At 39.3% G+C, this 25,046-nt stretch overlaps 1 protein-coding gene across 3 annotated transcripts in view; it reads left to right on the top strand.

Annotated features, from left to right (window-relative positions):
- LOC124148411 overlaps window positions 1–25,046 on the top strand; it is a 117,580-nt gene that overhangs the window by 69,099 nt on the left and 23,435 nt on the right. For all 3 annotated transcript variants that reach the window (XM_046519491.2, XM_046519492.2, XM_046519490.2), the window contains 2 exons: window positions 4,504–4,615; window positions 8,618–8,709. In XM_046519491.2, coding sequence (XP_046375447.2) covers window positions 4,504–4,615; window positions 8,618–8,709 — 204 coding nt within the window. The remainder of the gene's footprint in view (window positions 1–4,503; window positions 4,616–8,617; window positions 8,710–25,046) is intronic.

The following is a 25,046-nucleotide window of genomic DNA, read 5'->3' as shown; positions in this document are numbered from 1 at the left end:
ACGTCGAACGAGCAGCTAACTTAAGGAACATTAAATGCATATTTTCAATCACTGCGGTTTTCTTGACCCCATACTTCTGCTACGTACATCAGAATTGGTAAGACTGTAACCTCGAATGTTTTAATAGCTCAGTCTAATGGTAGATCAATACTTCTGGATTTTATAAAGCAGAGCATACCAATGTCCATTAGATTCTTGGACAAATCGTTCGTTCTCATGAAACTTCACACCAAGGTTAGTATAGCTGTTTACTATTCTGGATTATTCTTACTGAAGTAAATGTCAAATTCCACTACCAAAATTTACAATTTAGTTATCTCGCTATTTCCTTCAAGTTTCCACCTGATACAATAGACATTTAAAGCATCCAATGATTGTGGCTAGCGTTTGACGTCAGAATAAAAACCAAAAGTCCCATGGATCAAGGAATGATGTTTTTTTCCGTAAGTTTGTCAGGTGGGAAAAGTGGTGTGCAAAGTTTAAAAATCAAATGTTTTGACAGTATGGAACTTGGTTCTTTTCTAAGATTGCAAGTATTTTGAGTTTTTGAGAATCCACATGGTATTCCACTTGTCTCAAATACGAGAAAATCGTACTTTCTGTGAATATAAAGAAAGTCCTCCCTTGATTGCTTTAAGGATTATGGTTAGTCTTTGAGACCAGATTTGGTCGTACATTTGCTGCACCCACCAATATATTTCTCTTTATGGAGCTTTGGAATCAAGTACGAAAGAGGAATGGACATGTCTTCAGGTTTTAGAGTCAAATTTAAAGTTGATATTACTGAAGCATGGTTTTGGCAGATTTCTTCCTCAGTCAACATATTAGCCTTATATGTTGCATTACTTGATAAGTCACTTATACCAAGCTCTTTGATAAAACAATTCATGTGGTGATGCTTACATATTTTGGTGATATTATGTGAGGCATTGTCAGTGGGAACAACTACAGACTTTTCATGTTGGGCAGCCAAACTTTGGATGACAACTGGCGGGGACAGAATGGGTTTTGTTCCATTTCTGTTTCTTCTTTTTCAGTTTGTGCATTCTACCAATGCCAACATCATGCACTGACTTAACCCACTCTGGAAGACATTCGACAGGTTCTTCTTAACTTTTGGCCCATTTTTTGTCACATGCTTCGACAGCATCAATAATGAAACCAGCTGGTAGGAGGATGCACACGATATTGTGGTCCATATTGGACTAACCGACGGAGGTTGTTATTGTCAATAATAAAAATAAGTCACCTGTCATTATTTCATCTACAGGTTGGTGGCAGTATGGTGAGTCTTGGCAGTCACAATTACTTGAATTTACATCATGAGTTGAACCCCCGAAGATCCGGGGTAGAATAGGTCTTCAGCAACCCACGCTTACCGTAAAAGGCGACGATGTTTGTCGTAAGAGGCGCAAATAATATCTGACAGTTGTGAAAAGCTTGATATTAAGTGTTTAACAATATCTTCATGGGCTTCACATCCCATGTGCAAGATAGTAAGGAAACCGAGAGTTTTATCCATTATTCTTTATCAACATGCAAATTAGTCAAAATATCTCATTACACATCAAGAAGTCAATGAATTTTTGCAGCGGATACCATTTTCAAGTTGTGTTGAAAAACCGGCAAAGAAATTTTGAGGGGAGCTACCTAGAATGGGAGTTGGAGCTAAAGGAATAGTATCAATTAAGTTGCTCATGCTTCATCTGGTTAAGTGGCTCATGCTTCATCTACATTTGAACCATGTACAGAGCAGTTGCAAAAACATCCAGGGACAGCATTTGATACAGAAGGTGGTTTCGGTGCACTTGTGTGAACATCTGCTGGTGTCTTGTTTACTGATGAAGAAACATGACTAGGCACAGCAGAATCATAGGAGGGTGAAGGATTGATCTTGACAATTCGAGCAGCTTCAGCATAGGACACCTTCTTTTCTACTCGACCCGTGAAGATTCCGGGGTAGAATAGGTCTTCAGCAATCCATGCTTGCCGTAAAAGGTGACTATGCTTGTCGTAAAAGGCGACTAACGGGATCGGGTGGTCAGGCTCGCTGACTTGGTTTGATGCATGTCATCGATCCCAATTGCGTGGATCGATGCTCATGATATTAATCACTGGATTGTCTGGTCCAGATTCGATTATTTACAGACCGCCGTCATATAGCTGGAATATTGCTGAGTGCGGCGTTAAACAACAAACCAACCAATCTTTTCTATTCTGATTCTTTGGACAGACATTACATCCTTGTATTTTTGACAGCCTTTATAAGAAGTACTGTGATCACCTCCGTAATTTCGATATTTTGAAACAAATTCAGCGTCACAATCATCAACCTCATGAGCCGCACAATATCGTGTGCAGACAGGAATAATACTCTTGCATCTGGATGAAACTTGACTAAATTGATGACAATTGTAGCATTTTAGAGCTGGGGGAACAAAAGACGCACCCGGAATGATTGAAAGTACATTTTGAACCGTTCGGGAAGATGAGGGGTTGCAAATGTCAGCAAAACAGAAGAGGTAACTCCTTTTTTCCGCCCACGCTTTGCCTCAAAGACCTTTTGACCTTTAAGTTGATGAACTATTTACCCTATATTCACATCATACTCAACATTGGAAATTGTCCCTTGCTTTGTCTCAGGCTCTTCGAGACACTACCCCTGGCAGGGATGTCACCGATTGATGTTAGGACCATGCCTCCTTTAACTGTTGAATAGATTTGCAGTAAATCACCAAGTCACCTTTTCAAGTTTTTATCACAAATTTCAACATCATCAATAGGTTTCGATGTCACGAGACAAAGATAGTGGGCTCAAGTTTTTAAAGCTAATCTGGGGTCATCTGTTCAAAATATAACTAAAAGGTTTCACTGGCACACCAGAAACTTAATTCAAATCGTCCTGAGACACGTCATGCGTGTATGCGCTTTACATTACACCATTGTAATGTAATTTCCGGCAAATTCTGCATCGGTAGATGTTTTCTCAAATGAATTTAGTTCACATTCATAATCATCATCCCCTATGCCCATCCATATCACTATCCATATGACGACGAGTTCCCCATGACACAACCAGCGAAAATTGCGACTTGCCACGTGGGGCGAGAAGTCCGTGCACAAGCAAACTAAGCAAAGATATAAGCCTATATTTTAAGCTGACTAATTTTAACTTACCTTCGTGACATTATTAATCTAATTAATTCCGAAATATAGAAATGTAAAAATGTCTATATGAGCCTCAATGTCCGTATGAGTCAGCGAGAGCGACTGTCCAGGCATCAGTAGCTTCCCTTTGTATACGTCGTCGCCCGTAGAGTAGAATCTACCTTGCCCAGTTTATTAATATTGTAGAAACGGTGAGCTCCGCCTGTATTTCTTTTGGGTCACATTCGCGTCAGTGATTTTGTCTTTAGTTTATCATTAAAATAATCTACAATTAGATACAAGTTGAAGAGCAAAATCATAGATGTATATATCTAAAATCGAGTGGGACGAGGGACGATCTATTTTAATTTATGAATTTTAAAATGTACAAGTAGTCATCAACAAGGAAATACACACGATGAGTCATTTGAAGTATGTGTAAAATATCATATGAATGTCAAAAGAAAAATGAGGACTTTTAAAAAATACTAATCAATGTCATCAATAGCCATTGAAAATATAGTAAACAACTGCTTTCCCGGAATATTTATTATTATTCTTATTTCCAATCCTTTCATTCTTAAAATTTCCCGTCTTTTCTGAGTTTTGAAAAGGTAGTCATAACAATCCACATGAAGGATATATTTCATATATTACGAAAGGCTCCCCCAAATAAATGACGATCATACATTTACGTGTTATCTTACAAGAACAAATTATTATTGTTTATTTAATTTTCACATAATAATTATGTCACCACATCTAGAGCCAAATTTATGAATTCACGACAGTATCAATGCCGACAAAAATCATTCTGGTAATCGTTTCCTTCAAATAATTGGAACCTTTCTCAAAACTGCAAGGTGCGATGGAGGAATGAACGTGTTGTGGGTCGTAACCGGTTCCATTTATTGTATGCTCAGCAAGTTATGCGCGTTTGCAGACAAATGTAGACAGGAGTCGAGTTTACGATATTCGTACCTCCACCGTTGAAGATTTCGATCTTAGCTAAGATCCCGGCATCTTAAATCGCGCTAAGATCGGTTGTGCACGTTGTAAAGGACAATTGTATGGTGATTGTAAAGTTGATTGTAGGTGCCTAAGATCAATTGTAACTGAGACTGTTCTGTGCAAGTGGTCCCAGAACGGGCAATTTTAATAACTCTGAATTAATAATCTTCGATCGACACGAATTGACCTAACTGAACATTGAAATACAGTTCACGCGAAAACATACGAAACTGTCTGTTGTATAAATAAATATTGGGCAGCACCTTTGATCTCGCCTCCACCAAAGTTTGAATTGTGAACCAGCGGGACCAAGAGCAAAATAATCACATTGTCATTCTTATGTAGGAGGGTCTGAAGAACGACGTGAAGCGACATCGACACGAGGCACGGCCCCTTATCCTGGAGCTCGACACTTGTGATAAAGCCACTCTCTCCAGACTCAAATACTTCACCAGAAGTAAGCCCTGTATCTGCTATTATTTACACAGCTCGAAAAAAACATAACAGTTTTAACACAATGGACAAAGTCTTTTTCCATACACACGTAAGCACGCACACAGACTTTCATACGTGAGCACACATGCTCACGCGCACAAACATAATAAATATATATACCCCTCGCCAAAAGTATCGCACCACCAAGATATTTTGATAATTAGAAAAGAGATTGGTAAGGAGAAGCTGGAAAGCGAAACAAAAGAAATCAAAAGTTTTCATAATGTCAAATAAGATGGGAATTTTATGAATAATGGGGAAAATGAGCAAAGAAAAAAACAACTTTATTCGACAGCGACTACAAGGACTGTAATTGGGGATAAAGAGAGGTAGTATAAGTATGGTAACTGTCAGGAATGAGATGGACAGATCAAAACGTACTTGGCTTAGTAACGTTGTACCCATGTCAGTTAAATGCTTAACTGTATTAGTCAATATCCGGTGTAGCCACCCCCTACACGGATCACATCCGCAAGATGTCTCCTCATGTTCAAAATCAGACGCCTGATCCTCAACTGAGGGATCTGATCCCAAAAATTCTCGATTTGATTCAGCTCTGGGCTTCGAGAAGGCCAAGGCAGAGTCTTAAATGCGTTCTTCTTCTGGAGATGATCAGTCACAGCTCGTACTAGATGGGGTCCGGCATTGTCGTCCATGTAGACCGGCCGTGTGGCAAGTGCATGGTCATTCTAATGAGGCACACCAAAACTGTCCAATATGGTACCTTGGTACCTTTGTCCATTTAATGTCCTCTGAACTGTGACCAAATCAAGTTTACAATCAAAGGTGCGGCATCCCCATAACATCACTGAGCCGCCACCACATGCCCCTATTTCCTGGGACTGATGAGATGTTCAACTTTGCCTCCATACGAGTCCTACCGATTTTCGTTAGACCAATGACCTCAATTTCCAGTGTGCTCTAGCCTGACACCAGGCGTAACGGTCCCGCATGTGTTGTGGTGGAGGCTTTATTGGTCTTCTGGCCCTTAACCCTTCTGCATTGAGTCGACGTCTGATGTTGCTAAGGCACACTCTGTTTTGGGTATGCCAGTGATGACGAAGAACATTGCAAGATGAGGTTAGCAGCCGTTTTCTCTCGCGTGCAAGGACCCTGTCGTCTCTGGCATTGGTCTTCCTTGGACATCCTGATCTCGACAGGTCCCTCACATTTACAGTCAATGTGTGTTTTCTAATGGAACGACGGATTACAGAATGATTATGTTCAACACGAAGGCAAATAGCCTAACATGACATGCCAGTTTGGTGCATGCCAATGATTTGCCATCTTTGATTTTCTGGGATAGTACGCTCAGGCATTTCTGTTATTATCGTTCAGACTTGCAAACAGACCAATCCAGTACCGGCCGATAAGCCCCTCCCCCAAGCTTCCGCCCTCGTTTTAGGAGTTCTTGGGGACAACCACTGGCAAATCGATATAGTGTCCGGCGAAACTAGATTTACACGGCATGTAACATACCTACATGTAACAACCAATAACATACCTACATGTAAAACACCTACACTTAACAACTAGTAACAAATCTACTTGTAACACACCTGCATGAAACAACAACTAACACACCTACGTGTAACACTCCTACATTGCAACAGCCAGTAACACATCTACATGTAACAACCAGTAACATATCTACATGTGACACATCTGCATGTAACAACGAGCAAAACAAATACATGTATAACGCCTATATTTTAACGAGTAACGCATCTACATGTTACAGCTCTAAACGTAACAACCAGTCACACATCTACATGTAATAATCAGTAACACAACTACATGTAACACCCAGTAACACATCTACATGTGACACACAAACATGTAACAGCTAGTTACACATCTACATGTAATAATAAGTAACATAACTACATGTAACACTCAGTAACACATCTACAAGTGACACACATACATGTAACACACCTACATGTAACACACCTACATTTAACAACCAGTAACACATCTAAATGTAACACCTACATGAAACTTACAGTAATAACTAAACATGTAAGAGGCAGTAACACCCATACATGTAACACATATATGTAAGAGCCAGCAACACACATACTGTATGTTACATGTAACACACCTACGTGTAACAAACAGTAACACATCTAATTATAACACATCTATATGTAACACACCTACATGTAACGACCCATAAAACACCTCCATGTAACACATCTTCGTGTAACAACCAGTAACAAACCCAATGTAACAGCCAGTAACACACCTACATGAAACACATCTACATGTAGCACCTACATGTAACACATCTACATGTAACACACTTACATGTAACACATCTACATGTAACACCTATATGCAACACACCTACATGTTACAACCAGTAACACACCTACATGTAACACATCTACATGTAACACCCACATGTAACACATGTACATGTAACACCTACATGTTACACACATACATGTAACACCTACATGCAACTTACAGTATGTAAGAGGCAGTAACACACATAAATGTAACACATTTATGTAACAGACAGTAAAACACATACTGTGTGTGTTACATATATATTACATAACAACCAGTTACACACCTTTATGTAGTATCCAGCAACACGCCTACACGTGACACACCTACATGTCACAACCAGTAACACACGTATGTAACAATCCGTAACACACCTACATGAAGCACATAGTAACGCATATACATAACATACATCAACACGCCTTCGTATGACGGCGGTTTGTAAATAATCTAGTATGGACCAGACATTCCAGTGATTGAGAGCATTAGCATCGTTCAGTCGCCATTGAGATACGATGGCATGCATCAACCAAGTCAGCAAGTCTGACCACCCCATCTCGTTGGTCGCCTCTTATGACAGGAATAGTTGCCTCCTATTTATAAGGCATGCTGAAGATCATTTCTAACCCGGCTCTTCACGGGATACCTATATGTAACAGAGAGCAACACACCTACATGTAACAGACATGAACACACCTACATGAAGCATACAGTAACACATGGACATGAAACAGACAGTAACGCATGGACATGAAACAGACGGTAACACATGGACATGAAACAGAGAGTAACACAGAGACATCAAACAGAGTGTAACACATGAACATGACACAGACAGTAACACATGGACATGAAACAGACGGTAACACATGGACATGAAACATATAGTAACACGTGGACATGAAACAGACAGTAACACATGGACATGAAACAGACAGTAACGCATGGACATGAAACAGGCAGAAACGCATGGACATGAAACAGACAGTAACGCGTGAACATGAAACAGACAGTAACGCATGGACATGAAACAGACAGTAACGCATGCTCATGAAACAGACAGTAACGCATGGACATGAAACAGACAGTTACACATGGACATGAAACAGACAGTAACACGTGGACATGAAACAGACAGTAACGCATGGACATGAAACAGACAGTAACGCATAGACATGAAACAGATAGTAACGCATGGACATGAAATAGACAGTAACACATGGACATGAAACAGACAGTAACGCGTGAACATGAAACAGACAGTAACACATGGACATGAAACAGACAGCAACACGTGGACATGAAACAGATAGTAACGCATGGACATGAAATAGACAGTAACACATGGACATGAAACAGTAACGCATAGACATGAAACAGACAGTAACGCATGGACATGAAACAGACAGTAACGCATGGACATAAAACAGACAGCAACACGTGGACATGAAACAGATAGTAACGCATACGAGTTTTTGTTTGTTTGTTGTTTAACGCCGCAGTCAGCAATGTTCCAGCTATATGACGTGGGTGGTCTGTAAATAATGGAGTCTGGATCAGACAATCCAGTGAGTTATATCATGAGCATCGATCTACACAACTGTGATACGATGACATGCATCTTACCTCTTGGGCTGTTTTACCAATGGCAATCTTGTATTGTTTTCAGGTGACTTCATCTCTCAAGAAGACATGGGGAAGTCTCAGAAACTGATCAAGTATATGGAGTACGCCTCGCGACATAGGCAAATGTTCGATGAGGTAAGTAGAATGTAATGTTGGCTATGGGGGAAGATCGGACGTATTCCGACACCCTATGGACACAATGCTGTGTTGCGTCTGGCTTGTGCTTCCTAACACGTACCTGCAAGAAGTATTAACGAAAGCACCAATCGCCTCGCTTGTGACCTTAAGCGGTATAACATACTCGTCTGTTCTTGAGTATCGGCCAATGGACCTGCAGTATTTCGTCCTGGAACTTCCAAGACGATAGCTGAAGAAGTTTCACTTTAATCGAAATTGTAGATCTATATTTTGATACACCAGGCAGTATTTATATACTGACTGTTAAGCCCTCTCCTGTGCATTCAATATCAAGTATAGTGTGCTATTTGTAATGTGATTTTAACCTTTTACAACTGACAAAACTAACAATAAATATACATACAATGTTCACAAATATTCCTTTAAATAGTGAGCGTGGGTATATGGGTTTCTACTTTTGTTTGACAGTGCAGATGAAGATTCCAGATATCCATGTATACACATGTGCTATTTATACATAACTACACTGTGCAGGGATGCAGATATCTCTTGCACCCTCTTGGCAGCAAGAGTGATTATTATCTTTCAGAATATTGTTAGTTACACGGTTGTCATAGGTAACAAAATATAGTTCTTACATGCCATTGGTTGACGTAAATAATAGTCACGCATAGAAAAAGTTACATATGATAAACAGGTAGTAATAGATATTCAAATGAGATATAAAGTGACACTTAGTTATGGATGTCTCGACACAGATCACGTACGGGCATTTGAATGGATTTAGTCTGTTCTTGGTTGGAGTGAAACAGCCAGACGGCCTTTCACGAAGCTGTCTTAGCGCTAAGAGTGCCGTAAAGGTGTCGTAGCGAAAAAGATCTCAGCTAAGTCTATTAGCTAAGCTGTCTTTGCGCAAAGTTATCATAAGTTTACGACAAAAGTTATGACAGGGTGGTATGGGTCTTCTGAGCTTACGACGGGTACAATGGCGGGCAAAAGGCAACATGTTGAAGAAAACTATCATTTCTGATCACAAAAAGGGGTGTTTTCCACTTGCACTTTCAAAACACGAACAACAGATCGCAGCAAACATAGCTGTAACATTATATTTACCGATAATGCCGTATGCCTATCTGCGAGTCGAAAACAGATGGATAGCTTAACAATCATTCCATTCAAAATGTTACTCTACCGTTTTCATTTATTTCGGTTGAAACACTAGCTGCATATGCGCATGCCATCGCAATGACCGTGACCTTTACTTGTCAAGTACAGTTAATTTATTTGGATAGTGAGAGTGGTTTCCATTTGACCACGAGTACAACGTATGACATATATAATGGAATGAGCACTTTTGTCGATTATCTATAGCCAGCTGTTTGGAAATCATTTAATCCATGATGGATGCGATTTCCTTCTCACATCCAGCAAAAGGATGTTTCTTGAAAGGTGTTTGATGCAATCTGTCTTCGTCTAATAATAACTGAATCGAGTTCTATAAGTTCACCATTTCAATAGATACACGAAACTTTAGAGCAATGGACTAAATTAAGGTTCAGGTTGGGTTGTAGATAGAATTTATACTTAATATTTAGATATAGCCGATGATATGCCTGGATAAGGTTAAGAAATATCTCTGTGAAAGATGTCTGCATGAATACAGCAGGTAAGATCTTTTAGAATTGCATAATGAAGACAGTAGATGTGTTGGACAGACCGCTATCAGGATTGATATGCCCAAGAGGATAACAATATAATAAAATTTTATCGTTATTGTAATCAAATGCCAGCACCATACATAATTTACGTTGACTTTAAAGCCCTCATAACACAAATTGAAAATACTGAACACAGTACTGAACGCAGTTATATATATATAAAAGATCACAATGGTTGCGGGTTTGGAGATTTGATGGGAAAACAAATGCTCCTGTGATTTACAGAGGTCCTTTGGCAGCGGAAACGTTCCTAGAATCTCTACAAAATGAAGAAAGAATAATCCGGGAAAATTTGTCGCATACGAAGTCCATGTGTATGACAAAGGATGATTGGAGAGCCTATGAGATAGCAACCAGTTGTCATGTTTCTAATAAACCCCTGAATGGGGATTCTGTAAGAGATCATTGCCACGTCACAGGTAAATGCAGAGGAGCCGCGCATGATGAGTGTAACTTAAGTCTTAAAATAAATCCGAAAACAATAGCAATCACTGTTGTACATACCTGAGACGATATTATTCTCATCTCATCATGCAAGCTATCTCAAAGACTGATGATGTTTTAACGTGTATTCCTAATAATATGGTAGAATATATAATATTATTCTCTTTGACCAAAACTGTATATTAAAGACAAAGAGGGGAAAGCGAGAACAAATCAAAGTAATGGACTTTCCTATAACAAATCAATATACTGATCAGTAAACTCGACATTTGTTGCTGAGAAAGGGTATACATCCGGAGCACCTTTAGAATTCAGTACCACATCTTCTCGTGTCTCAAAGACAACCAACCAGTTTTTTCTTCGTTGCAAAACAGCAAATTTCGCGGCGATAAAAGTACTGTGCGACGATTTTTCCTATTTAGCAGTTAACCTAAGGCAACTGTGAGCGAACAAAATACAGCCTAATATCTGAACGACATAAATATATATCAAATGGATTTATATGCTCATGTATAACGTTATACATTCAATACAAAAAATAGCCTGCCGTAAATGACGAAAACTGATTTTTCTCTATGACGTCAAAAGACGACACGTACAAAAAAGAGGCCATAACTCCGCCATGCTTAGCAATAGATTAATGTAACTCGGGTCACTTGGTGAGAATCAGCAGTGGATAAGGACAATATATTTTTGTGGTGTTTTGTTCACGAGGAACCAAACTATTCCAACACAGATATATCGATATTAAAACTGTATACGTTTAAGTTTATAAAACAACCGTAAGGAATTTTGAAATCGTACTTCATAAAAAAGAAAGTAATCGATGGCCCGATCTCTCCTATAATTTAATCCTTAGATTTCAACATTCATCTGATAGTGCAAGTGTAACTTGACTATTGTTGCACCAATATTAATGGTGTACTAGCCTTATCAAATGTAATGAATTACTAAAAACATGACACCATTCTATTTGACGTCATGGCTGGTTTTATGTCTTTGACAACGTCGGAGAAAGATGACACTGGTATTTTGATTAATATAATATCTCCCGTCATCTAGAAAATGGTCAAATGTAACAAATGTGATATTTTCGATAACACTTTCTGAGTAAAGTACTGATTCTCGTACTTTTGGCATTGTGTATTCATAGCTTTCGGCCATGGGAGCCGTGCCAATTTAAACTTGTCAGAGGGGTACACAAAGTACGTGATCTAGACTACCAGTTGTCGGACTGTCGGTTGTGGAAGCCTCGGTGGCTGTGTGGGTTAGATCGCTGACTTTGTGGGCTGGCGATTGCAGTGTGGGTTCGAATCCCGGACGGGACTCAACCCAAAGAAGTATGAGAATCTGTACTTTACTTAGAAAGTGTTATCCAAAATATAACATTTGTTATTACTTTCTAAATGGCATTGTGTATTCAAAACATTTGCAGAATGTTGCGCGATCGGTAAAGGTGACGGAGTCCGGTATCTGCGATGCCCTGGGTGATCAGATCTGTAGACACTGTCGGAATGCTGTTCGTTGTTTGGTCCTCAAAAACCTATGTATCCTGCCGCCTGACATCCACAGACTGTTGTCACCCATTCTGTCCAGTATCACTTTCATTTGGATTCAAGAATCCTTTGCTGCGCGGTTTTATTACTCATCCGTGAAGAGATCACCCGTTTAATAAACATACAGCGGTATTACACATTGTTTAATAACATCACGTGCACACGGAACTATTTTTGGCCGGCCACATGATACATCACATGACCAAACAAAATGGCTACTGTCAAAATGTACCGATTCTCTTACCAGGGCGTGATTACAAATACTTTTTCTTCAGATGAATTATCATGAAATCGAAAAAGTAATATGTTCTAAATGTACGGATGAGAAAATATTCATTAATTAGAAATAATAAACGACATGAAAATTAAAGTACATATAGCACACGATGAATAATCTATCGTCAAGTGAATGATCCTATCGCAATGGCAACCGAAGCTATAAAAGTATATGATTGTGTCAAAATTGATGGTCAGCTGAAGGGACGGGTGCTATCGGTTGTTCAACCTTTAGGGACATACAGCATGTTCAACGTTAAACTGGATGATGGTTCCATGAAACAGGTACCTCGCTCTCGAACGCAACGAATTCCGGAGACAGTTTCGGCCATGTTACCCCCATCCACCTTTGTTGATAATGACAACAGTTTGTTCGATCTTAATGATCTATTCAAAGATGACTTTTTTTATATTGTGCCTGTGCCTCTAAAGGGGGATGAAATACCTGTTTCGCCAACCTACTGTGACGATTCCGAAATTCCGAATTTCATTACAACAAATCAGAATGTAAACACTTTCAGGAAGACCGCTTATGACATGAAAATCATCACTAGATTTATGCACGAGCAGAATGACGTTAAACAACCAGGAGCCATTCCTGCCCATGAACTTTGTAAACTTTTATGCAAATTCTTTATGAACGTCACAAAGGGTGATGGGTCCGATTATGAGCCCACAAGTTTGAGGGGGATTATTGCCAGTACAGACAGGCACCTTAAAACAAAATTTTACGGGAAATCAATTACGCACAATAAAGAGTTTACACTGTGCACTGGGGAGACGTGATGTTAATCAAGATTGAAATGGAATGGAGTACCTGCAGTTTGTTGAGCGGCAAACCTAAACACGCACTGGTGTAAACATCCGGGATGTTCGGACTGTCACGCCGAAAGCTTGGGCGACAGGTGACAATCGCTATCCCATCCCAGCGCTATGCTAACCTTAGACCAAATGGTTTCAGTGGCCATGACACGCCTTTCTACTTGGCAACAAATTCTAAAACTGCTCCCGCTCCGACACATCGTGGGTTTAGGCGACAACCTGTTGGCATCAACAAGCTTGGCTCCATTATGAAACGCATGGCAGCGAATGCAAAACTTGAATCTACCAAACGGTTGACGAATCATATCACCCGAAAGTATCTGGTCCAAACTCTTTCTGAGAAAAATCTTCCACCTACTCAGATAATGCAAATCAGTGGCCATAGAAATGTGCAGAGTGTCAATAACTATTCACAAATTTCTGAAGAGCAGCACAAACCAATGAGTAAATTGATTGACAGGCCTAGTGATTCTTGCACTTCACAATCACTGCTCTGTGTTCCGACTTGCCAACCGTCGACCGTCTCTGCTCCATCCAAAACTTTCGATGTGACAGCTAGCCAGTCTCGCACACTCAGCTCTATCTTTGCCGGTACAATCACCAATTCTGGGATAAATTTAAATTTTCTAAACCAGAGCATCAGACATGAATCGCCAGTGATAGAAAGTTTGAGATCAGACTGTCATCGGGGGAATGCCTCTGCCTACGGTCATGTGACGTTGTGACCTTGGCCTTATCAACGAACGATTAAACTTGTGTGGTTATTGTTTTCGAAACATTACCGCAGTTTTGCAGTTTCGCAGGAAGTTCATTTTAAGTAGATGGTGTTGTGTTGTCATGACTTGGACCGCCAATACTGAGTCGTGAGACGATGAGTGATCCATGCGGCGTTTGTCTTGAAATGGGTGACACAAGACTCCAGCGTGGGAAACATGGAATGTGTATGGTGAAACAACAGAGGCTTTCAATCTCATTGATGATGTACCAACCGAACATTCAGCGTTTTGTTGCCAGTAGTTGTACAGGTATTTGAGACTTATTCACTGAAAAAGGTAGATCAATTGAACTGGGGGCCGAAACAGACCTTCCCACACCAACTGAGAGAGGATGGGTAATACCAGTAGCACATGGCTATGACCCTTTGTTGACTACACTAACACGAGCTTCTAATTCATACCAAGAGTTTCTGAGTCGGAGTTGTAAGTTTGAGAGAGGGCGCAGAACAAGGTATGACTGTGCTGTGGCACATTTAATTGGTTCACTACTTTGCAAATATGGTGCCAACTATGATCACATTCAATTGCCCCTGACCAATCAAAACCATTAGCCATTAATAAATACTTATTTTGTTCTTTAAATTTTCTGTTGTCATTGTTTCACCATATGAGTATCGGTATTGGTATAGTTCATTGGCCTTCATGAAGTATGTCTTAAAGAAGAGGCGAAAAAGTAAGAAATGCATATTTTTATATTAGTTTTTTTTAACTCTTTAGATTCCCTAAGTCAACATAAATAGTCTATTGTGATAAAATTATTTACTTTACAGGGGTAGTGTTGGGTAAATATATTCCAATATATTTTTTTTTCTTTTTATACTTAGGTTGTGGATCATGTTATACACTAGAATGTCATTCTTCCATGGCGGTCATATTGGATTTTGGGGGTTGCCCCATATCTGACATTACCGACAACTGTGCCAAGTTTCATGTCTTTATCGCAAAGTGCACAATTGACCCCATATCTGTCACGAAACTATGGAATACTGTAAGGGACATTCTCGCGATCTCGCATTCTCGCGATCCAAATGGCATCCGGTGAGGGGAAGCAGGACAATTGCCACCTAGGACCATTACAACCCATAAAAAAACATTTCAGTAACATGTTTATGATTGCTTTATTCGGGTAATTATTTATAAAAGAAATAACACTGTACATTGTGGATAAAAGTCACAGTCCAAATGTGCAAGTAAAACGTCATCTGTCAGAAGTACAACAGATATAGTGGAGCCGTTTCGTATGGAATACTGTAAGGGACATTCTCGCGATCTCGACCTTTGGAAACGAGCTAAATATGCCCAAAACACGAGAATGCGAGATCGCGAGAACGCAAGATTTGGCCAAAATCTCGCGTTCTCGCGATCTCGCGATCTCGCATTCTCGTGTTTTTGGTACTTGGCACTTTTTGTCAAAAGTCGACAACACGAGAATGCGACATTTGGACATGATGCAAAATCTCACAATCTCGCAATCTAGACTTGTCAAATTAGGCCACAAAAACACGAAATCGCGAGAATGCGACATTTCATTTTCTCGCCATCTCGCGTTTTAGACGCTGTCCGTGCGCATGCGCAATATCATAGGTCAAGGCGCATGCTCACGTAAGTAGTCCGGTGGCCGTGCTTCTTTCATGCTCTTCATTCTCCAAGTAGTATTTAGCAAAATTATGACTTGAGCTTGAAAATGCTACGTAATTTACAAACACAAAGTCCTATGTGGAATAGAGTAGGGTCCTCTACCGTTGTGACACTTTCCTATGTACTTTATATTAAAAACCTCAACATCCTCAATATAAATTGACAAAAGAAATTGTGTACATGAATGTCCAATGATAGTGAAAACCTTAATGTGTCCGAAAGCTGGAAATAAAACTATCGTCGTCAGTGAGTGAGTGAGTAATATTGCTTAAAGCAGCATCAGCAGTATTGCAGCTATTCGCGGCTACACTTTCAGTTACAGAAATAATCACAGGCCAGTGTGTTTCTCAATGAGACATTTTTATACACGGCTAGAATATTCATTAAAATAAAATTCTTACAGACCAATTTGTAGCTTTCGGCTAAAATGATATTGTCCGATGTTTTTTTATACGATACCATAGTCGCTATTTTAACTAATAGATTTTCATCCGCTCCCGCCTGACAACAAAACATCCTGCCTTACATTATTCTAATGCCCTCAAATTCCTGGAAATAGAAGTATCGTTAATATGAGTGTTCCTACTTTCTTTACCTGATGAAATACTCCGTACACGTAGCCCTCATGAACACACATGATGCATGTGAATAGCACCCGTCGACAGCAAATGTACACGTATGCCTTACGTAGGTCGATAAGAACAAACAAAAAACGTTAAAAATTAAATGCCTCCCTTCTCCAATGTTTTTAAAAAATCAATCAAACTGTAAATATTAATTTATTGCGGCCTTAACATCCAAATGACAGGCATGCTTATACTGGAAAAGTACACCAAATATCCAGCCTGGGGGACCGGCATGGCTCTGAATAAGTGAGTGGGTTTGGTTTAACACCGCTTTGAACAGTATCAGTATCAGTATCAGAAGCTCAGTTAATGAACCTATTACAGGTATAGTTAGTGGTAGCACCACTCAGATTGCCTGACAAATGTTCCCATTTGGCATGTCTTGTGTCTGGGGTAATTATTTCATCTGAATCCATGTTTGAAGTGAGGTGAAATGTATGTTATGTAATATTCACGTGGCAGCCCAGCAAGAGGAGTGATCAGTTCATTTACTTTTTTTGTAAACGGATCTTTCCTCGCCATCAAAAGTTCCACAGAAAATACGTTCATTGATTAATCACTGTTATCTTGCACAGCGGATTTGTCAAAAGTAAGTGTTTACATGTGTAGGTTTACTAAAGCAGACGGAATACACTCATATCATGGCGTGAAGTGCCGATGAAAAAACAACATACTTGGTTCAAAGGATTAGCCGATAATACGATAATTGATTGTTCATTGCTTTCTAACTCAATGGATATATTTGAAGAACCGTGGACATCATGAACATAATTGTCACATGTGCTATCTTAGGTGACCGATGAGACTTGACACCTTTGTGAAACATCTGAAACAAACTTAGTGATCAGTTGAGAAACGAACACGGGTTATAATATCCAGGAATGCTATACATATATTTTAAAATATTTGATTGTAACAGAGCCACGTGACGTCGAATAAGTTTATCTATACAGCTGCAGACGTATGGGATATTGTTCCCACATGTGAATATTCACGGATACATTCCTCGAACTAGGAAGCTGCCCAAATTTATACATAAAACTTTGGTGGGTCGTAATTATGATATATGCATTTTGTTTTCATTCATTTACTGTTGCATTGGATAGAATCATTTTTGTTTCTCTTGTTCCTGTAGGCGTGTATATGTTACACTCAATGTGTAAAATGTGATTCACTCAGGCAATTTATAAAATGGCTAAATATTTCAGTAATTTACAAATTGACTGGAACAAAGTCCAGATTTACTAACCATTTTTAAGAGGACTATTTATCTTCGTATTAGAGTGAGTGAGTTTGTTTGATTTGACCCCGCTTTTAGGAATATTCCAGCAATAACCACTGGGCTACCCGACCGCCCCTCTAGTATTAGAAGCCAAAACTATAGAAACGTATGGAATTCGTAATAACAATAACATAAATGGACTGATTTTCAGTCAATTTGTAAAATAACTGAATATTTAGTCGTTTAAAAAATTGCCTTAGAGGAACTTTATACATTTTGGCTAAACAATATACCCACAATGAAATACATACATGCTTACGAATGGCGCATCACAGGTCGCGAACTAGTATAGATTTCTGCTTTATCATCCGAATACTCACAGGGGAAAAACAATGACAAAGGCAACAACCAGTCTCGGGGCATTGCTGTAGATCAGTGCCCCTTTAAAATGGGAGGAAACCTACCATTGTAGGTTTCTGACACATCCAAGGGACGCAACTCTACACACCGAATTACGACAACTCAGACGAGTGAGCCACAAGATGACTGTATGGGTAATTGGCAGAAAAACGCGAGATCGCGACACTTGATTAATGTCGCGATCTTGCGTTCTCGCGTTCTCGTGATTTTGAAAATAGTTACATTTAACTGTACGAGAACGCGAGATCGCGAGGTTGCGACATTGGTCAAGTGTCGCGATCTCGGGTTCTCGTGTTTTTTGTGCTAATAGCCTATACAGTTAACTGTAACTATTTTCAAAAACACGAGAACGCGAGACTTCTACATTGGTCAAGTGTCGCGATCTCGTGCTTTTGTGCTATTTGCCTATACAGTTATATGTAACTATTTTCAAAAACACGAGAACGCAAGATTGGTCAAGTGTCGCGATCTCGCGCTTTTTTTTGGGGGGCACGGGTGGCCCAGTCGTCTAAGGCGCCGCGATTCGCTGTGCAGAGTTGCGTCCCTTGTGCACGTCAGAAACCTATGATGGTGGGTTTCGTCCCATTTCATGCTGACAAGCCAGGGTATAACTGAAATATAAATACTGTTCAAAGCGGCGTTAAACCAAACCCACTCACTTATTCAGAGCCATGCCGGTCCCTCAGGATGGATATTGGGGGTACTTTTCCAGTATAAGCATGCCTATCAAGTGGATGTCAAGGCCGCAATGAATTATTAGTTAGAGTTTGATTGAATTTTAAAATACATGGGAGACGGAACGCATTTAATTTTTAACATTTTATTGTTTTCTTATCGAACTATTTAGGGCATCTGTGTACAATTGCTGTCGAAGGGTGCAAATCACATGCATCATGCGTGTTCAGTTGGGCTATGTGTGGGGAGTAGGAACACACATATTAGCGATATTTCTATTTCTAGGAACTTTGAGGCAATAGAATAATGTAAGGCGGGATGTTTTGTAGCAAGGTGGGAGAGGATGAAAATCTATTGATTAATTTTGTATGGCCTAAAGTAGCGACTTTGGTGTCGTGTAAAAATCTCATTTTAGCCGAATGGTACAAATTGGTCTTTGAGAATTTTGTTTTGATGAATATGCTAGCTGCGTATAATATTGCCTCATTGAGAAACCCCTGGCCTGTGATTATTTCTATGACTGATGGTGTCGCCGCGAATAGCTGCAATACTGACTCTCTCAATGAGAGTGATATTTTGTTTCCAGCTTTCTTCACACTTTAATGCTTTCAATATCACTGGACATTCATGTACACAATTTCTTGTGTTAAACTATATTGAGCATGTTGAGGATTTTAATTTAAAGTACATAGGAAACTTACTAAAGGGAGAGGACTCTACTCTAGGCTACATAGGACTTTGTGTATGTAAATTACATGATAGCATTTTCAAGTTAAAGTCATAAGTTTGCTAAATGCTACTTGGAGAATAAAGAGCATGAAAGAAGCATGCCCACCGGACTACTAACGTGCGCATGCGCCTTGACCTTATGATATTACGCATGCGCACGGACAGCGTCTAAAAAACGAGAACACGAGAACGCGAGATCGCAAGATCGCGAGAAAATGAAATGTCGCATTCTCGCGTTCTCGCGATTTCGTGTTTTTGTGGCCTAATTTGACAAGTCTAGATTGCGAGATTGCGAGATTTTGCATCATGTCCTAATGTAGCATTCTCGTGTTGTCGACTTTTGACAAAAAGTGCCAAGTACCAAAAACACGAGAATGCGAGATCGCGAGAACGCGAGATTTTGGCCAAATCTCGCGTTCTCGCGATCTCGCATTCTCGTGTTTTGGGCATATTTAGCTCGTTTCCAAAGGTCGAGATCGCGAGAATGTCCCTTACAGTATTCCATACGAAACGGCTCCACTATATCTGTTGTACTTCTGACAGATGACGTTTTACTTGCACATTTGGACTGTGACTTTTATCCACAATGTACAGTGTTATTTCTTTTATAAATAATAAACCCGAATAAAGCAATCATAAACATGTTAATGAAATGGTTTTTTTATGGGTTGTAATGGTCCTAGGTGGCAATTGTCCTGCTTCCCCTCACCGGATGCCATTTGGACATATAGCTGTCCCTTCACAAAAGGCAGTTGCTATGCCAGAGGGACATATATACACTCTTCAAAAAAAGAAACGCACAGGTAGTTTGTAGTTCATTGAACCTGACAACACAAAAAATCCGGTACATAATTGGATATTTGTTATTGGAAAATGTCGGTGGCCTGATATTCGACAAACGGTGCGTCAAAACGCAGCCATTGTCGATTTGCAAGGTCTTAAACGGCATTGTTTTGACACTTGTTAAAAAATGTCATGGGGGGGAAAGGCGACTGACTATGTTTGTCGTAAGAGGCGACCAACGAGATCGGGTGGTCAGGCTCGCTGACTTGGTTGATGCATGTCATCGTATTCCAATTGCAAGGATCGATGTTCATGATATCAATCACTGGATTGTCTGGTCCAGACTTGATTATTTACAGACCGCCGTCATATATCTAGAATATTGCTGAGTGCGGCGTTAAACAACAAACAATCAATCAATCACGTAGTGTGTTTGAAGGAGGACGTGCCTTACTTGTGCAACATAAACAGTTTCCAAACGCTTCTCTCAACCCTGTCAGTGACTTGGCAATAAACAGACCTGGGCCTAGATTTTCGAAACGATCGTAGCTAAGATAAATCTTAACAACTTACGTTCAAAGATAAGATATCTAAAGGTTAAGATAAGATGCATTTTCGAAACTATCTTTAACATGTCGCAGTTCGTACAGAGCTATGATACCTATCGTAACTCTGACAGAGAACTCATTTGTGCGATTGAAAAATCTACATGTAGACGTTTTGTTTTTTTATGATAAAAGATGCCATGACTACCCGAATACAGATATCATTCGTGTGTCATGCAAAGGCATTTTGCAAACCCAATAAGTGTTATAATCAATAAGTGTAGTGTTACCACACTATAGCTATTGGAATTGAACAAATGTGCAAAAGATACTTCACTTTTTTCTTTTCAAATGGTCCCCTCGAGAGCGCGCAGAACTTTACGTTAACACATCGCGTACAAAGTCAAAGACGAAAGTAATGGACATTATTTTAAAATGACAATGCCGAGACCTTTGATCGAAAAGCAGGCGTTAAGCATTTAAGATGCGTGTCCAAGTCTGATGTTACGTGATGTATACTGGGTCAGTTGGACTGCTTGTTTTTGTGTTTATGTCAAAAGTCAAGTTCATAGAGAAAACACCAACATTGTACCTGGAAACACTCAAAACAAAAATTGTTCATGAAGTAGAGCACCCACGAGCGAGTTATAATGACAATGTATGATTAAATTCAGTTTGTTTGTTATTCATACGAGGGGTGTTCATTAAAGATTTCCCCTGACCCACTTCCGATGGACCTAGTGGAATGAAACTTGGCATAGGTATTAGTCTTTCTCCACATAGGAACCACCAAGAGTTACACACTTCTCTCATCGTTTTATGCAACTATGGAGACCTCGCTTGTAAAAGCCCTCATTTTGCGTCTCAAACCAGGACTTGACTTCAGAAATTAGTGTTGCATCATCTGTGAAACGTTTTCCCTTTAAAAATGACTTCATGGTTGGAAAGAGGTGGAAGTCAGATGGTGCAAGGTCAGGAGAGTAAGGAGGATGTGGAAGGATTGCATAGTTACAGGACCGCGCTTCTGTCTGGGCAACATGAGAGTTGTGTACTGGAGCATTGTCTTGCAGGAGACGGACACCCTTGGTCAGCATGCCACGCCTCTTAAGCTTGATAGCGTCCCGCAATTTCCGCAGCAGTGAAGCATAATAAGCTCCTGTAATTGTGGTACCCTTTGCCAAGATATCCATCATCACTACTCCGTGCTGGTCCCAAAACACCGTGAGCATTACCTTGCCTGCAGAGGGTTGGACACGTGCCTTCTTTGGGGGTGGTGACTCCACATGCTTCCATTGCATCGACTGAACTTTAGTCTCAGGATCATAGTGATGGACCCATGTTTCATCCTGTGTGATAAGTCTGTCAAAAAAGTTTGCCTGGTTTTTTAGACACATGTCCAAAAGATCCTTTGAGCAATTGACTCGTTCCTGCTTTTGGAAAGGTGTGAGCAACCTGGGAATCCATCGTTCAGACACCTTATGCATGTTCAATTTGTCATGGATGATTTTTTCCACAGACCCTACACTGATCTTGACATCTTGTGCTAACTGGCGAACAGTTATACGTCGGTCTGCCAAAATGTCGGTCTCCACTTGATGGATAGTGTCCTCATCAATGGCTGAATGGGGGTGACCAGGAATGGCAGCTGTTTCCACAGATGTCCGACCACACTTGAACTGGCGATGCCAGTGTTTAACAACGTCATATGATGGGGCATCTTCTCCATAAGTTCCTTTCATTTCATCGAAAGTTTCTTTTGGTGTGCGACCTTTCAAATATAAAAACCTAACCACTGCTCGGTATTCTACTGGCTCCATTGTCACATCCTACTCGATCATAACACCTGTAAAAGAAGTAAGATTAATAGTTCGATGCTGCAAATTCAGACATAACCCATAGATACATGTATCATTACACGTGTGAAATTTCAACCAAATATGATAACCCTAAGTGGTTTAGGGGAAATCTTTAATGAACACCCATCGTATATCCAGTATATTTCACGAATAAACCAAGGACTCAAATACAATATCAAGCTGTTTGTATTTAGATGATGTTATCATTTTTTTTATCTATTTAGATCCATAATGCTTTACAAAGTGACACTGATTTTCGTTCACAAAGGGAGATAATTAAGGAATTGTCAAGCTATGTTGTCTCATGGAACACTCCACAAGTTAACGCGAACATACATATAATGTAGTCCTTTTCTATCCTTTTACATTAAGTAGAGCTAATAAACAGATATTTTTAATTTGATTTCAATCTGCCTGATGAGCGAAATATCTACATTGTAAATGTGTGAAATCTATTCCCAAACATAGTTCGATGACGTTTGGCTGTATTGCTAAGGGTCATTTAATAGTATTTGTCCGGTGACCCTATCCTTTACAATTATTTTATTGTCTAAATGGTTTGAAGTGTTTATATCTTTTTAAAATAAAACGGGTAAATGTACACTTAAATTTTAGAAAAGACAAACATCAATTATTATTATAAAATCGGTCCATTGAATGCAAAATTCAAAGATTATTGTGATTACAATGTCTATCAGTAAATTTCATTCAATAAAGTTTTTCTCCGAAAAAATATTGGAATTTTGGACAGTGTTCAAAATATGTTACTTTTTGACAACATTTTAAACCCAAACGACCATTTTTTCTTGATTTTTCAAATCTCCAATCTCGAAAATACGATACAAAAATATTTGCTTAACTTTTGCTGTGAAAATATCAACACATTCCTATATTTAATTGAATACATCTATGCCGTTAATCACCTGTTTTTAAAGATTGCAGTTATTCAACAGACAATATTTAATCACTTATTATCAAACATTTGTCTTTCTATAATATTGATAACATACATGTAGGTGTTGTCTTTAAAACGAAAACAATGCAATTTCTTTTACTAGAAAAAGATTTAATATACTCTTTATACAAATATACTATACACATATTTGATCACATGTATTTCCTTGTTAGATCAATAAATACTACACTGTGTAGTTACATTCAATTGTTAAAACCGCTCGTCCCACAGCATTTCAGATGTAAATGTAGATTGATATAATTTTATAAAATGCGAAAATAAAGACTAAAGTATTGTCACAAATGCGGAACTCTGCGCTTTATGAAAACTGTAACATTGAGCAAGGTCTCGCCGGGCGAATACAAAGGGAAAACACTCTCAGTTGGAGTGTGAACTAAGATTAGCTGCCCCTGAGTTAAGGTCACAGTCATTACCACAGAGCCTGCCGACACCTTCCGTTTTCATCCTTCCCATATTATCGAAAAGGTATGTTGTTTCACACTTCTTCAGCATTGACCCGGATAGAAATATATTGTAAGCTTTCCACTCCATGGTTATGTGGATCGCTGTCGCGATTAAAAACATTTCTGACGTGAAATCTTTGATACGTTCTTCGTATTTCCGAAGTGTCAATTTGAATCACACAGTTTAACAAAGTAAAATGTCAACGTTTGAACGTAAAGCAGACGAATTGTTTGGCAAAATATCTATGGAAAAGTATGCCGCCATCTTGGATGAAGATAAAATTAACTTAAAAGGTATGGGTCTATCTAAGATTTACGACAAACTTAAGATATCGCAGGGCTACGATAGTTTCGAAAATAGGATACGCTAGCCTACGATTTCCTTACGATAACTTTACGATAATTTTAGGGCTACGATCGATTCAAAATCTAGGCCCTTAAAATCTTAACAACTTACGTTCAAAGATAAGATATCTTAAGGTTAAGATAACATAGATTTTCGAAACTATCGTAAACCTGTCGCAGATCGTTCATAGTAACGATGCCTATCGTAACTCTGACAGAGAACTCATTTGTGTTAGAGATTGAAAAAGCGGGGTGTTTCCCAATGACGTCACTGGGATTTCCCAGCTGCTGACAATAACAACAACATAGATAAGTGACAGGGAATTCATGATCACATTGTCAGGTCACATTGTTTAACCTGCACATATTTGAGTGAAATTCAGTACAACCCTACATGTAGACGTTTTGTTCTTATGATAAATGATGCCATGACTACCCGAACACAAATAGCATTCGTGTGCCATGCAATAGCATTTTTCAAAAC

Source organism: Haliotis rufescens, unplaced genomic scaffold, assembly GCF_023055435.1.
Source record: "Haliotis rufescens isolate VD_foot unplaced genomic scaffold, xgHalRufe1.0.p SCAF_19, whole genome shotgun sequence".
NCBI lineage: Eukaryota > Metazoa > Mollusca > Gastropoda > Lepetellida > Haliotidae > Haliotis > Haliotis rufescens.
This window is presented reverse-complemented; position numbering and strand designations above follow the sequence as displayed.